General features: G+C 36.7%; 1 protein-coding gene across 2 annotated transcripts in view; it reads left to right on the top strand.

Annotated features, from left to right (window-relative positions):
• LMLN (leishmanolysin like peptidase) overlaps positions 1-14,870 on the top strand; it is a 106,255-nt gene that overhangs the window by 75,804 nt on the left and 15,581 nt on the right. For both annotated transcript variants that reach the window (XM_003412951.4, XM_003412952.4), the window contains 3 exons: positions 10,092-10,224; positions 11,867-12,026; positions 14,202-14,332. In XM_003412951.4, coding sequence (XP_003412999.2) covers positions 10,092-10,224; positions 11,867-12,026; positions 14,202-14,332 — 424 coding nt within the window. The remainder of the gene's footprint in view (positions 1-10,091; positions 10,225-11,866; positions 12,027-14,201; positions 14,333-14,870) is intronic.

Below are 14,870 nucleotides of genomic sequence, written 5' to 3'. Positions count from 1 at the left end.
TCTGATTGGTATATCTTTTATCTCCTTTTCTTGTCTTTTTCCACTAACAAGAACGTTCAAGTTTATGTTCATTAAGAGTGGTGAGAGTGCACATACTTGCCTTGTTCCCCAACTTAGGGGGAAAGCATTCAGTCATCCACCATTACACATAGTATTAGCTGTAGATTGTTTTTTAAGTTGTTGTAAGAAAAAAAATATGTATCAGAACATTTGCAAACTCAACATTTTTTTTTATAATTGTGCTTTAAGTGAAAGTTTACAAATCAAGTCAGTCTCTCACACAAAAACCCATATACACCTTGCTCCACACTCCCAATTACTCTCCCCCGAATGAGACAGCCCGCTCTCTCCCTCAACCCTCTCTTTTCGTGTCCATTTCACCAGCTTCTAACCCCCTCCACCCTCTCATCTCCCCTCCAGGCAGCAGATGCGAACATAGTCTCAAGTGTCCACCTGACCAAAGAAGCTCACTCCTCACCAGCATCCCTCTCCAACCCATTGTCCAGTCCAATCCATGTCTGAAGGGTTGGCTTTGGGAATGGTTTCTGTTCTGGGGCAACAGAAGGTCTCGTGGCCATGACCACCGGGGTCCTTCTAGTCTCAGTCAGACCATTAAGTCTGGTCTTATAAGAATTTGGGGTCTGCATCTCAGTGTTCTCCTGCTCCCTCAGGGGTTCTCTGTTGTATTCCCTGTCAGGGCAGTCATGGGTTGTAGCCAGGCACCATCTAGTTCCTCTGGCCTCAGGATGATGTAGTCTCTGGTTCATGTGGCCTTTTCTGTCTCCTGGGCTCGTAATCACCTTGTGTCCTGGATGTTCTTCATTCTCCTTTGATCCAGGTGGGTTGAGACCAATTGATGCATCTTAGAGGGCTGCTTGCTAGCGTTTAAGACCCCAGACGCCACTCTTCAAAGTGGGATACAGAATGTTTCCTTAATAGATTTTATTATGCCAATTGACTTAGATGTCCCCTGAAACCATAGTCCCCATACCCCTGCCCCTGCTACGCTGGCCTTCGAACCATTCAGTTTATTCAGGAAACTTCTTTGCTTTTGGTTTAGTCCAGTTGTGCTGACCTCCCCTGTATTGTGTGCTGTCTTTCCCTTCACCTAAAGTAGTTCTCATCTACTATCTAATTAGTGAATGCCCCTCTCCCACCCTGCCTCCCTCCCTCCCCCCTCTCGTAACCACAAAAGAATGTTTTCTGCTCGGTTTAAACTATTTCTCAAGTTCTTATAATAGTGGTCTTATACAATACTTGTCCTTTTGCAACTGACTAATTTCACTCAGCTTAATGCCTTCCAGGTTCCTCCATGTTATGAAATGTTTCACAGATTCCTCACTGTTCTTTACCAATGCGTAGTATTCCATTGTGTGAATATACCGTAATTTATTTATCCAGTCATCTGTTGATGGGCACCTTGGTTGCTTCCATCTTTTTGCTATTGTAAACAGTGTTGCAATAAACATGGGTGTGCATATATCTGTTCATGTAAAGGCTCTTATTTCTCTAGGATGTATTCCAAGGAGTGGGATTGCTGGATCATATGGTAGTTCTATTTCTAGCTTTTTAAGGAAGCGCCAAATCGATTTCCAATGTGATTGTACCATTTGACATTCCCACCAGTAGTGTACAAGTGTTCCAATCTCTCCATAGCTTTTCCAGTATTTTTTATTTTGTGTTTTTTGGATTAATGCCAGCCTTGCTGGAGTGAGATGAAATCTCATTGTAGTTTTGATGTGCATTTCTCCATTGGCTAATGATCGTGAACATTTCCTCATATATCTGTTAGCTACCTGAGTGTCTTCTTTAGTGAAGTCTCTATTCATGTCTTTTGCCCATTTTTTAAGTGGGTTATTTGTCTTTTTGCAGTTGAGTTTTTGCAGTATCAAGTAGATTTTAGAAGTCATGCACTGATCAGAAATTTCATAGCTAAAAACTTTTTCCCAGTCTGTAGGTGGTCTTTTTACTCTTTTGGTGAAGTCTTTGAATGAGCATAGGTGTTTGATTTTTAGGAGTTCCCAGTTACCTAGTTTTTCTCCTACATTCTTTATAATGTTTTGTATACTGTTTATGCCATGTATTAGGGCTCCTAACGTTGTTCCTATTTTTTCTTCCATGATCTTCATCGTTTTAGATTTCATATTTAGGCCTTTGATCCATTTTGAGTTTGTTTTTGTGCAGGGAGTGAGGTATGGGTCTTGTTTCATTTTTTTGCAGATGGATATCCAGTTATGCCAGCACCATTTGTTAAAAAGACTGTCTTTTCCCCATTTAACTGTTTTGGGGCCTTTGTCAAATATCAACTGCTCATATGTGGATGGAGTTACGTCTGGATTCTCAATTTTGTTCCATTGGTCCATGTATCTGTTGTTGTACCAGTACCAGGCTGTTTTGACTACTGTGGGGGTATAATAGGTTCTAAAATCAGGTAAAGTAAGGCTTCCCACTTTGTTCTTCTTTTTCAGTAATACCTTATTCATCTGGGGCCTCTTTCCCTTCCATATGAAGTTGGTGATTTGTTTCTCCATCTCATTAAAGAATGTCTTTGGGATTTGGTCAGAATTGCATTAAATGTATAGATCACTTTTGGTAGAATAGATATTTTTATAATGTTACATCTTCCTATCCATGAGCAAGGTATGTTCTTCCACTTATGTAAGTCTCTTTTGGTTTCTTGCGTAACTGTAGTTTTCTTTGTATAAGCCTTTTACATCTCTGGTAAGATTTATTCCTAAGTATTTTATGTTCTTGGAGGCTACTATAAATGGCATTGATTTGGTGATTTCCTCTTCGATGTTCTTTTTGTTGGTGCAGAGGAATCCAACTGATTTTTGTATGTTTATCTTGTATCCGGATACTCTGCTGTTAGTTTCAGTAGTTTTCTGGAGGATTCCTTAGGCTTTTCTGTGTATAAGATCATGTCATATGCAAATAGAGATACTTTGACTTCGTCCTTGCCAATGTGGATGCCCTTTATTTTTTTATCTATCCTAATTGCTCTGGCTAGGACTTCCCACACAATGTCGAATAAGAGTGGTGATAAAGGGCATCCTTGTCTGGTTCCTGATCTCACTGGGAATGTTTTCAGGCTCTCTCCATTTAGGGTGATGTTGGCTGTTGGCTTTGTATAAATGCCCTTTATTATGTTGAGGAATTTTCCTTCTATTCCTATTTTGCAGAGAATTTTTGTCACAAATGAGTGTTGAACTTTGTCAAATGCCTTTTCTGCATCAATTGATAAAATCATGTGATCCTTTGTTTTTTTTATGTGGTGGATTCAATTAATTGTTTTTCTGATGTTGAACCATCCCCGCATACCCGGTATGAATCCCACTTGGTCATGGTGAATGATTTTTTTGATATGTTGTTGAATTCTATTGGCTAGAATTTTGTTGAGGATTTTTGCATCTATATTCATGAGGGATATAGGTCTATAATTTTTTCTTGTGGTGTCTTTACCTGGTGTTGGTATCAGGGATATGGTGGCTTCATAGGATGAGTTTGGTAGTATTCCATCCTTTTCTATGCTCTGAAATACCTTTAGTAGTAGTGGTGTTAACTCTTCTCTGAAAGTTTGGTAGAACTCTACAGTGAAGCCGTCCGGACCAGGGCTTCTTTTTATTGGGAGCTTTTTGATTACCTTTTCAATCTCTTCTTTTGTTATGGGTCTATTTAGTTGTTCTACCTCTGTTTGAGTTAGTTTAGGTAGGTAGTGCATTTTAGGAATTCATCCATTTCTTCTAGGTTTTCAAATTTGAGTATAGTTTTTCATAGTAATCTGATATGATTCTTTTAATTTGAGTAGGGTCTGTTGTAATATCACCCCTCTCATTTCTTATTCGGGTCATTTGCTTCCTCTCCTGTTTTTCTTTTGTCAGTTTGGCCAGTGGTTTATCAATTTTGTTGATTTTTTTGAAAATACCAGCTTTTGGTCTTGTTAATTCTTTCAGTTGTTTTTCTGTTTTCTATTTCATTTAGTTCTGCTCTGATTTTTATTATTTGTTTTCTTCTGGTGCCTGTGGGTTTCTTTTGTTGCTCTCTGTTTGTTCAAGTTGTAGGGATAATTCTTTGATTTTGGCCCTTTCTTTTTGGTTGTGTGCATTTATTGATATAAATTGGCCTCTAATCACCGCTTTTGCTGTGTCCCAAAGGTTCTGATACGAAGTGTTTTCGTTCTCATTGGATTCTCAGAATTTCTTTATTCCATCCTTAATGTGTTCTATAATCCAATCTTTTTTGAGCAGGACATTGTTCATTTTCCAAGTGTTTGATTTCTTTTCCCTTCTTTTCCTTTTATTGATTTCCACTTTTATGGCCTTATGGTCAGAGAAGATGCTTTGTAATATTTCCTGTACATTTTTTACATGTACAATTCCCCGCTGCTGTCACGTCGATTCCGACCTATTGCGACCCTGTCCCATAGAGTTTCCAAGGAGCACCTGGCAGATTCGAACTGCTGACCTTTTGGTTAACAGCCGTAGCACTTTACCACTATGTCACCAGGGTTTCCATGTATAATTCAGAGATACCAATTACATCAATCATGTAACTAAGTTTTTTGTAGATATTTTTAATCAACTTGAGGGCGTTCCCCTCTATTCCTATTTTCCTGAAGTTTTTTTTTTTTTAATCATGAATAGATATTGAATTTTATCAAGTACTTTTTCTATATCAATTTGATACAATCGTGTGATTTTTCTTCTTTAGCCTGTTGATATGATGGATTAAACTGATTGATTTTTTAATATTAAATCATCCTTTCATGCCTGGAATAAATCCTACTTGGTCATGGTGTATAATTCTTTTTATATGTTGCTGAATTCCATATGTTAATGGTTGAGCATTTTTGTGTCTGTATTCATGAGGGTTATTTTCATAGTTTTCTTTTTTGTGCTGTTTTTGGTTTTGGTATCAGGGTAATACTAACTTCATAAAGCGAATTGAGAAATGCTCCCTCCTGTTCTATTTTCTGGAAAATATTATGCAGAATTGGTGTTAATTCTTCTTTAAACGTTTGGTAGAGTTCTCCAATGAAACCATTTGGCCCTGGACGTTTCTTTTTGGCGAATTTTTAAATTAAATGTCCTTAATAGTGATAAGGCTATTAATATTATCTCTTTCATACTGGGAGCCCTGGTGCCACAGTGGTTAAGAACTTAACTGCTGGGTGAGTTGTGGTAATTGTTATTTTTGAGGAATTGGTCCATTTTATCTGTTTCACAACAATTTATGTGTGTAGGATTATTTGTAATATTCCCTTATATCCTCTTGATATCTTTTAGGTCTATAGTGATACCCTCTGTTTTATTCCTGATATTGGTAATTTGTGTCTTCTTTGTTTTATTCACAGTCTTGCTAGAGGTTTATCTATTTTATTGATGCTTTCAAAGAACTAGCTTTTTGTGTCAATTGATTTATTCTGTTGTTTTTTTTTTTTTTTTTTTTTCAATTTCTTTGACTTCGGCTATCTTTATTATTTCTTCTGCTTGCTTTTGGTTTATTTTGCCCTTTTTTTTTTCTGGATTCTTAGCTTATTGGTTTGAGACTTTTCCTATTTGCTAATACATGCATTTAGTGTTATAAATTTTCCTCACGGCATTTGTTTAGCTGTGGTCCGCAGATTTCAATATGTTATATTTTTGTTTTCATTAAGTTCAGTATATTTTTTTCACTTCCCTTGAGACTTCCTCTTTGACCCGTGGCGTATTTAGAAGTGTGTTGTTTAGTTTCCAAGTGTTCGGAGATTTTCCTGTTATCTTTTTGCTGTTGATTTCTAGTTTGATTCCATTGTACTTGGAGAACACACTGTATATGATTTAATTTCTTTTAAATTTTTTGAGATTTGTTTTGTGGCCCAGAGGATACGTTTTATCTTGGTATATCAGGGGCGAATTATCCAATAGGCAAGGTAAGTATAGGCATGGCTAGCATCTATCTCTCTCCCAACCCCACAACACCTTCCTACAGAATCAAAGCCTCATTTTAAATTTATAATGCCTGAGAGGGGTAGATGAAACACTAAACGAAGTAAGCATGGGTTTACTTGTGCTTACTTACTAATCTGTAGTGAATAATTTCACATGGGTTTCACTACATCTTTGATTAAATGTATAGTGAATCCCATGTGAAATTTTCACTACAGAGGATCTGGTAAGCAAGGTAAGCACTTTGCTTACCTTGCTTATTGGAGTATCTGTCCCTGTTATATTCCGAGGGGACTTGAAAAGAATGTATATTCTGTTGTTGGGTGGAATCCCCTATAAATGTTGATTATGCCCTGTTAGTTGATGGCGGTGTTGATTTCTATATCCTTGCTGATTTTCTGCCTAGTTGGCTTTATTAGTTGTTGGGAGAACTCACCACCATGTCATTTTTCGAGTCTTGAGGCTCCTAACAGGTCTGCCTTTTTCTTTCTACCTTGTAGAGTCTTTTTATGTTTGTTGTATATGTAATACCCAAGATGTTTATTTGTACTTACCAGGAGGAATAAGAAAAAAGTACATCTACTCCATCTTTCCAGGAGCAGAAGTCGCACTTATATTTTTAAACAGTTTCCCCCAGTAATTGTGATGCATTCAGACTATGGACCTACATTTGCAAACTACTGCTTTAGGACAACTAATAGTGATGATGAATTTGTTCATTTATTGGCATTTTATGATTATTAAAACTTTCAGTAGTATAAAAAAACAAAAACCAAACCCAGGGCTGTCGAGTTGATTCCAACTCATAGCGACCCTATAGGACAGAGTAGAACTACCCCATAGTTTCCAAGGAGTGCCTGGCGGATTCAAACTGCCGCCCATTTGGTTAGAAGCTGTAACACTTAACTACTGTGCCACCAGGGTTTACTTCGATAGTATATAATCTCATGTATTCCTAAAAGGAACTCTCCAAAGTACAAACTAGTATCTTAATTTTACTGATAAGTAAAAAGGCCTAGACAAATGGCTTGCCTAGAATCATACAGCTGATGAGGGACAGAGCTGGGACTTGAACTTCTCTCTCCTAGTCCAGTGCTTTGCTCATTAAACCACAGTACTTCCTGTGTTATTGAAGATGTTATTCTCATCTTTTCTCATCTGTGTTAAGTCACAAAGCAACTTAAATCACTGAGTTTCTATTAAAGAGTCTGGCAGCTGAGTTATGACGCTCTGCGAAAAGAGCTGCTCATAAGCTGGAGCAGGAAACACCTGCAGTCACTTCTGGACCGGTTCGTTAACTCCAGCACTACAAACTGGTCTGATAATGTAGTGGCTTCCAAATTTTGTTGTATATTAGAATCACTTAGAGAGCTTTTAAGTCTCCATGCCCACGTTGTGCCCCATACCAATTAAATCAGACTCTCCAGGGATGGGAGCCGGGCATTGGTGTTTTTTAGAGACCCCCAGCTGATTTCAACATGTAACAAAATTGGGAGCCACTATTCCAGTATGTCAAAGGATGTATGTAACCAACATTGCAGCTGTGAGAGCGTGACAGATTTTTATTCAGTTAACAGCTGCAATTCTATTGTTTGTTCCCCTTTGGGTCCCAAGTATAGTATGCCATAAGACCAAAGACAGGACATTTTCTCTTCCCCATTGCTCAAAACTGCAAGAGTGTTCTCTTCTGTCCTTTGAACCATAAACCAGAAGTCAGCAGACTCTTTCTATAAAGGGTCAGAAAATAAATATTTTAGGCTTTGCAGGTCCTACAGTCTTATGTCTGCTGCTGAACCACAGACAAAACGAATGGACATGGTCGGGTTCCAATAAAACTTTATTTACAAAAACCGGGTGCAGGCAGGATTTGACTTAAGGGCTGAAGTTTTAGCACCCCTGTCAGAAACATTCAAATGTCCCACTTGTGAAGCATTTAAGCCCAGAAATAGTTACAGGACAGAAGCCAACTTCTAGCTGCTCAGCCCAGCCTGGCTTGCTCCCTGAATTGTTTTAGAGGATTCAGGGTGACACTTCGGAGCACAGGGGCTGGTGCTTGCTTACCTCTGTGCCTCATCGGCTGTGACTCCTCCATCTCTTAGTAACCTGCGTGAGAAGGGCTCGGTCGAGCATAGGCAGAGCTATTCTCATTTGAATCACATAAATCCGTGCACACACAAAATAAGGCTTTTTCCTGTGTTTAGAAGCAACTAAAACGGATATCCAACTTCCCTCCCTAGCTTGTTTGGCATTAATATTGGCTCTAGAGCTGTACTGTCCAATATGATACCTCTAGCCTCATTGGCTATTTAAATTTATAGTTAATTGTTGTTGTTAGTTGCCGTTGAGTCAGTTCTGACGCGTGGCAACCCTGGGTGTACAGAGTAGAACTGCTCCATAGGGTTTTCAAGGCTGTGACCTTTTGGAAGCCGATCGCCAGGCCTGTCTTCTGAGGTGCTTCCAAGTATTTCAAACCACCAACCTTTTGGCCAGTAGTCAATCACTTAACTGTTTACTTCACTGGTGGACACCAAAATTAATTAGTCAAATATAATTTTCAATTCAGTCTTTCAGTTGCACTAGCTACATTTCAGTAGCCATATATGGTTAGTGGCCACCATATTAGACAACACAGATAAAGAGCATTTCAATCTATTGCAGAAAATTCTTTTGGACAGGGCTACGTTAGAGTTTGCAAAAGCTCTAGGTTTGAAATTTTTGAAATCAGTATTTTTTTACTTTCTCTTTTAATAAAGCACTTATCTCTCTCTAAGGAGTCCTATTTACCCATTTAAACAAAGCTCATTTTTTAATTTATTTAAAGTAAATACAATGTGCTGTTTTATTTTAGAAAAAAAGGAAATGACTTTCATAGTATCAAAAAAGTGACTTAGAACTATTGGTTAAATTCATTGGAAATGTTATGGAAAGTTATAAAATTACCTTATATAAAGATTTTATAAAAATGATATGGAAAGTGGAAATTATGTTTATTCAATAACTTCTTTGTGGTAGGCTCTGAGTGCTTTGTAGTGAAGCTCAGAAAAGTCAGTAGCTTAAGTAAGTGGCCAGGACTGGGATTTGAGCCCAGGCCTATGTGATGGCTTCAAGATCTTGCTGTTCCCATTACACTGTGTTGCTTCAGGTTTACTGGAGACAACGATAGATAGTTGAGAAACCCTGCTGCACAGTGATTAAGTGCTACGGCTGTTAACTAAAAGGTCGGCAGTTCGAATCCACCATGTGCTGCTTGGAAACTCAACGGGGCAGTTCTCCTCTGTCCTGTAGGGTCGCTATGAGTCGGATTTGACTTAATGGCAATGGATTTTTATGGTATAGTTTATATATTTTATCTCAGGCTATAACTCCCTAGAGATGTTTTATTGCTATGCTATGTTAACTGAAATAAGAAAAGTACCAATCTTCCTTACAATAAGAAATCTAACATAGGCCTTTTTTTCCATGTGGGAGAAGAGGATAAATACCAGTGATCCTATTCTAGTTTGGCAGACCAATCTTAATAGGATTTATATTATTTAGAAATACTGAGATTTCATCGATAACATCACTCTTATGACAACAGTTTATCAATAAAACGACTAATCAGAGTTACAGAGTTGTTTGAAGGTTGTTTTTACAGGACATGGCAGCAAATTCTGATTTAGAGAATTACAAGACCCCTCTTTTCAAATTACACTTCCAAGAGTAGATATATGTAACCAGATAACAGAACAAGTTAGTTAGCAACTAGAAATAGTCACACAGTCTTCATTTTTCATAGAAAAACAAGATTAATCGTCTTGTGAATGTTTTCAGTTTAACAAATTATTGCCATTGAGTCAATCCAGGATCTGGAATTTCATTGGTTTGCGTTAAAAATGCAAAGCAGGCCTACAGAACTCGATTTAACTGGCGAGAGTGGAAAAATCGACAAATAGGATTTTATTGAATAGCAGTGAAGTGCTGTTATATTGCAACTAACCATCTTCCACAGCTGCGTTAAGCATTTCCTTTCACTGTTTGAAAAATAAGTTTGTCACCTGATTCAGCAATTAGTTTTAAACTATTAAAATGTATTGGGGTTGTAATCTAAAGCACAAGCTGCAGAATAGACTGGTCATATTTTCTTTAAAGTTTGACACTGTTGGTGCTCATCTCTGTCTGCAGGAGGCAGATGCCGACCCCTTACTGCGACACACTCAGAAGTAACCCACTGCAGTTAACCTGCAGACAGGACCAGAGAGCGGTCGCGGTGTGTAATTTACAGAAGTTTCCGAAACCTTTACCGCGAGAGTACCAGGTAACACTTCTTTCAGGGCACAATTTTATTTTTATTAAATGCCCTTTATTATGTTAAAATAATATGTTATTGTATTTTCAGTGGAAGTAGACACAGCAAAACAGGTTCCCACTCAACAATTTCCACACATCTTTTTGAGGGATATTGGTTACGTTCTTCACATTGTATCAACGTTCTTATTATTACTCTCGCTATTCTTTCCTGTTACCTGAGTCTCAGAGGGCATCAGCCTTCTCTCCTTTGTTGACCATGTGGTCTCAGATAGATGGTTTTTTTAAAAGAATGGGGCACAATTTTAGAAATCAACTTTTTAAAAAGTATTTTCTACTTTGAATTAGAAGAGTGAATTCTCTTAAGTTTATGGCCCCATTTGTTCTCCAATTAGAAAAAAAAGTAAGAAGTCTCAATTCCTTTATAATAATGTGCTCAAGATAGTAGTTAGTTAATATCTAGCAGTGAATGACTTGTAGTAATGGCAGGCGATACTTAGAATATTTGTTTTGACCTCTTTTTAAACTGTTTGCATTTTCTTTCTTGTTTCCAAAGCCTTCATCTTTAAATTTCTCTAATTTATTCAGGAAACAAGATTCTTTAAAGAAAATAATTTCGAAATACTAATCCAATTAATGGAAACCCTGGTGGCATAGTGGTTAAGTGCTGCAGCTGCTAACCAAAGGGTCAGCAGTTCAAATCCGTCAGGTGCTCCATGGAAACTCTTTGGGGCAGTTCTACACTGTCCTATAGGGTCGCTATGAGTCGGAATCGACTCGACGGCACTGGGTTTGGTTTTTGGTTTTGGTAATCCAATTAATTTAAAACGTTTGGCAGTTTTGCTTTGGAAAAGGTTTGACCCATGAGATTTAAAAGATGAAAGAAGTAGTCCCAAATGTTCAGGCTGAATTTTGAAGTTCTCGTTGCCATGGGTATCTCTAAAATGCCTGCCATTCACTAAGGACTCTTTTTAGTCAGAGATGATATCTCAGAAACTAATTTAAAATGGAAACTACTGAATTTTGAGCTTCCTACATATATTTATGATCATGCTGAGTGCATGAAACACATTAAGGTGGCCACTGTGTTTCTAGGCATAGTGCTGTAACTCATTAAGGTGGTTTAAAGAGTGAAATCTGTAAAATTTATCAGGTACTTTGTTCTTTTCGTATTCTAAGCGTTTAATTATATAATCTCATTTATTTTCTCAGATTTTAATTTTTTCAAGTTTGTCAAAGCAACATATAAATTAAATCTCCTAAAACACTTGAAGTACGTTATGTTTATGATATCTTAATTCTGTGCATTAGTGTTGTGACCTCTTAAAACTCTTCGACTCAGTGTTAATTCTGTTTCATCCTTTTAAAACATGAATGAAATTTGTGATCTTAATAAATAACTTAGACAAGTTTACTTATTTCGAAAACTAAAACAACCTGGAAACACCCCTTAGATAATATATTACTATCTTCTTTGTGTTGTACTGTATATTTTTTATCTTCTTTGTGTCATACTGTATATTAAAGTACATTAATATCTTGTACGGCATTAGCAAGGGTTACCATAAACTGCCTGTGGACTTCGGTTTGAATATACGGAATGTTTCTTACTCTCCTGTCTTTCCAATAATTTTTTTTTTCTTTTTTTGTAGTACTTTGATGAACTCAGTGGAATACCTGCTAAAGATTTGCCTTATTATGGTGGTTCGGTAGAAATTGCTGACTACTGCCCTTTCAGTCAAGAATTCAGTTGGCATTTAAGCGGAGAATATCAGCGTAGCTCAGATTGTAGAATACTGGAAAATCAGCCAGGTTAGTCCTCTATTTACATATTAAAATTGTAGCATCAGCAATATAAAATAGTGGTTAAGGGCCCTGGAGCCAAACTGTACTTACGCTGCTTTCCATCTGTGAAAGGTTACTTAACTTCTCTATGCCTCAGTTTCCTCATCTGTAAAATGGGGATAATTCTTATAGGATTGTTGTAAGAATTCAATGAATAAATTCAGTAAGTGCTTAGAATTGTGCCCAGTGCACAGAAAAGATTGTTAGCTATTTGATTCACATACATGTGCGCACACACAATGCTCAGTAATAGGTTACATATGCATCACACTTTTCCCTTGCAAAGCGCTTTCATTTTCATCGTTTCATTTTATTCTAAAAATCTTATGAAGGACATGTTATCAGATTTCAGAAGAGCGAAGAGACACTAAGTGACAACTGGTGTGAGAGTAGGATCCTCCAATGCAGGACTCTTTACTATAACACATTAGATACCCACTTTGTTTTCTCCTGCAAAGTGTGCATTTTATATTATTTAGAAAAACATGTCTCTCTTCAGATATCAAAATGATACTGCTGTCCCATGGCCAGTAAGATATATTGCCTTATTGTTTATTGTCTTTTAATGTATAGAAATAGATCCATCAAGGGAATAAGCAGTATGGCAGTTGGGTATTCAGCGATAATAGTTCTAACTCATATGAACCACCTTTGTAAACAGAAATGTCACATTCAGTATGTTAGTGAAGATCAATAAGTTGTCTCTTTGTAGTCATCGAAATTTCGTAACCTGGTCTTTTTATTCTCATTATTCCCAACTTTATTATAGACCCAAATCATTTAATTTTTAAATTTCCATAATGTGTTTACCTTTTATTCTTAAACCTAGAAGATTTCATTGGATTTGTGGTGTCATTTTTTTCATTGCTCACTTATGTAATAAATATCTTGAAGTCTTATAACGATTAAGCAGTTCCATATTAAAGCAAATGAAGTACACAGATCTGTTAATTTTGGATTAGCCAGTGATATAGGCTCACATTTTATTGTTTTAGAGGTGGGGTCAGCAAACTTTTTCTGTAAGGGGACAGAGAGTAAATATTTTAGGCTTTACGGGGCCTGAGGTCTGCTGTTGTATGAAAGCAGCCATGGGCAATATGTAAACAAATGGATGTGGCTACGTTCAATGAAACTTACAGAAACACGTGGCAGGCGGGATTCAGCCTGAGAGTTACCGTTAGCTGGCCCCTATTTTAGAGATGGAAACCCTGGAGGCGTAGTGGTTAAGAGTTGGGCTGCTAACCAAAAGGTCAGCAGTTCGAATGAACCAACTGCTCCTTGGAAACCCTATGGGGCAGTTCTACCCTGTCCTATAGGGTCGCTATGAGTCGAAATCGACTCAACGGCAGTGGGTTTTTTCTTGTTATTTTAGATATTGATCACTATGTTTTTTGAGGATCTTGGAATACTGATAAATAAGAGAAATATAGAGTTCTACTTTATTGTTTATTATTTCCTTTCTTAGCAGTACAATTAACATTTTTCAAAACTGATATAAAATACTTCTCTTTATAACATTTTAAGTGGGCTAATTGAATGCTCTACTTTCAAAAGATGAAATTTAACTGTAGTAAGAGTGTAAAAAGAGCAAATTATTGCTGGGGATTAAGAGCTTCATCACTCTGTCAATTGGGGACTTAGAGTTCATATATTCCACCCCCTACCGCTGCAGGTTTGAGCTTAGTCTGAGACTAGATCAGCGTGTTATTTATGGACGTCCAGGAGGTGGCACAAATTGAAGATCCTAGTCAAGTTTTGCAAAGAGTGCAGCACTCCAAAAAAACCCTCATCATATTGATTGTTTGGTCTCTTGGGAGGTGATTCCTATTTAGGCCACCGGTGAAGGTTCTTCTGTTGGTACCTAGACACCTGATGATTCTTAGTGCCAGTTCCTCTGTATATCTAACCTAAATCCTTTGGGACTAGTTTTATTCCCTTGTGTTCAATAGAGTAAGCTCCTCCCGGTAATTCCTTTTTTGAGAACCCTGTTTGAATTTGGAATCCTATCTTTCTCTTGATTTTTTTTTAATTGAAAATTTTCATTAAACATGTTTGTTTTTAAAGCAACTTTAAATCATAACAATGAAATGCTACAATTACCAAAAGTCAGTTTTTAAAGAAGACTTTTCTGGTTTGCTACAGATCTTTTTAAAAACTATGGTGCTGAAAAGTATGGACCTCATTCAGTTTGTTTAATTCAGAAATCAGCATTTGTCATGGAAAAGTGTGAAAGGAAGTTGAGTTACCCAGACTGGGGGAGTGGATGTTATCAGGTAAACTATATGATTGTTAATAATTATACCAAATGTTATATAATTTTATAGTGTTATACAGTGTTTATATTTATATATTTTATATGTTTGTATCTATATAGTTAAATTAGTTTATTGATTAATACTTTAACTTATCTTGTTTATTTATGTAAATATTAGTTTGGTTGCTTGTGTTTCCTGAAAACATTTCTTTCAGAGAAATTGCCTGTCTCCTTCTGTTTAAAAAATACATAATTGCTGTATATCAGTAAAGTTTCATAATAATCTTACTTCTAGACATATATCCTAAAGAAATTACAGTAAATAAGCAATTTTTTTCTTGAACAAATATTACTTTTTGTAATACAGTAAAAACTTACAATTTTATTTTAAAAGGCCTGAGGAAAGCATAGATTTTAAGAATTAACAAGTCAAGTACTGATTAATAATAGATTTTTTCTTTGAAATTAGAAATCCAAAAGGGGGCAGACTACAATTTTTTTAATTATCTTATTTGCATATCTGATACAAAATGGCCAACATCACCATATTAAGAACT

The sequence above is a fragment of the Loxodonta africana genome, chromosome 1, assembly GCF_030014295.1.
Source record: "Loxodonta africana isolate mLoxAfr1 chromosome 1, mLoxAfr1.hap2, whole genome shotgun sequence".
NCBI lineage: Eukaryota > Metazoa > Chordata > Mammalia > Proboscidea > Elephantidae > Loxodonta > Loxodonta africana.
This window is presented reverse-complemented; position numbering and strand designations above follow the sequence as displayed.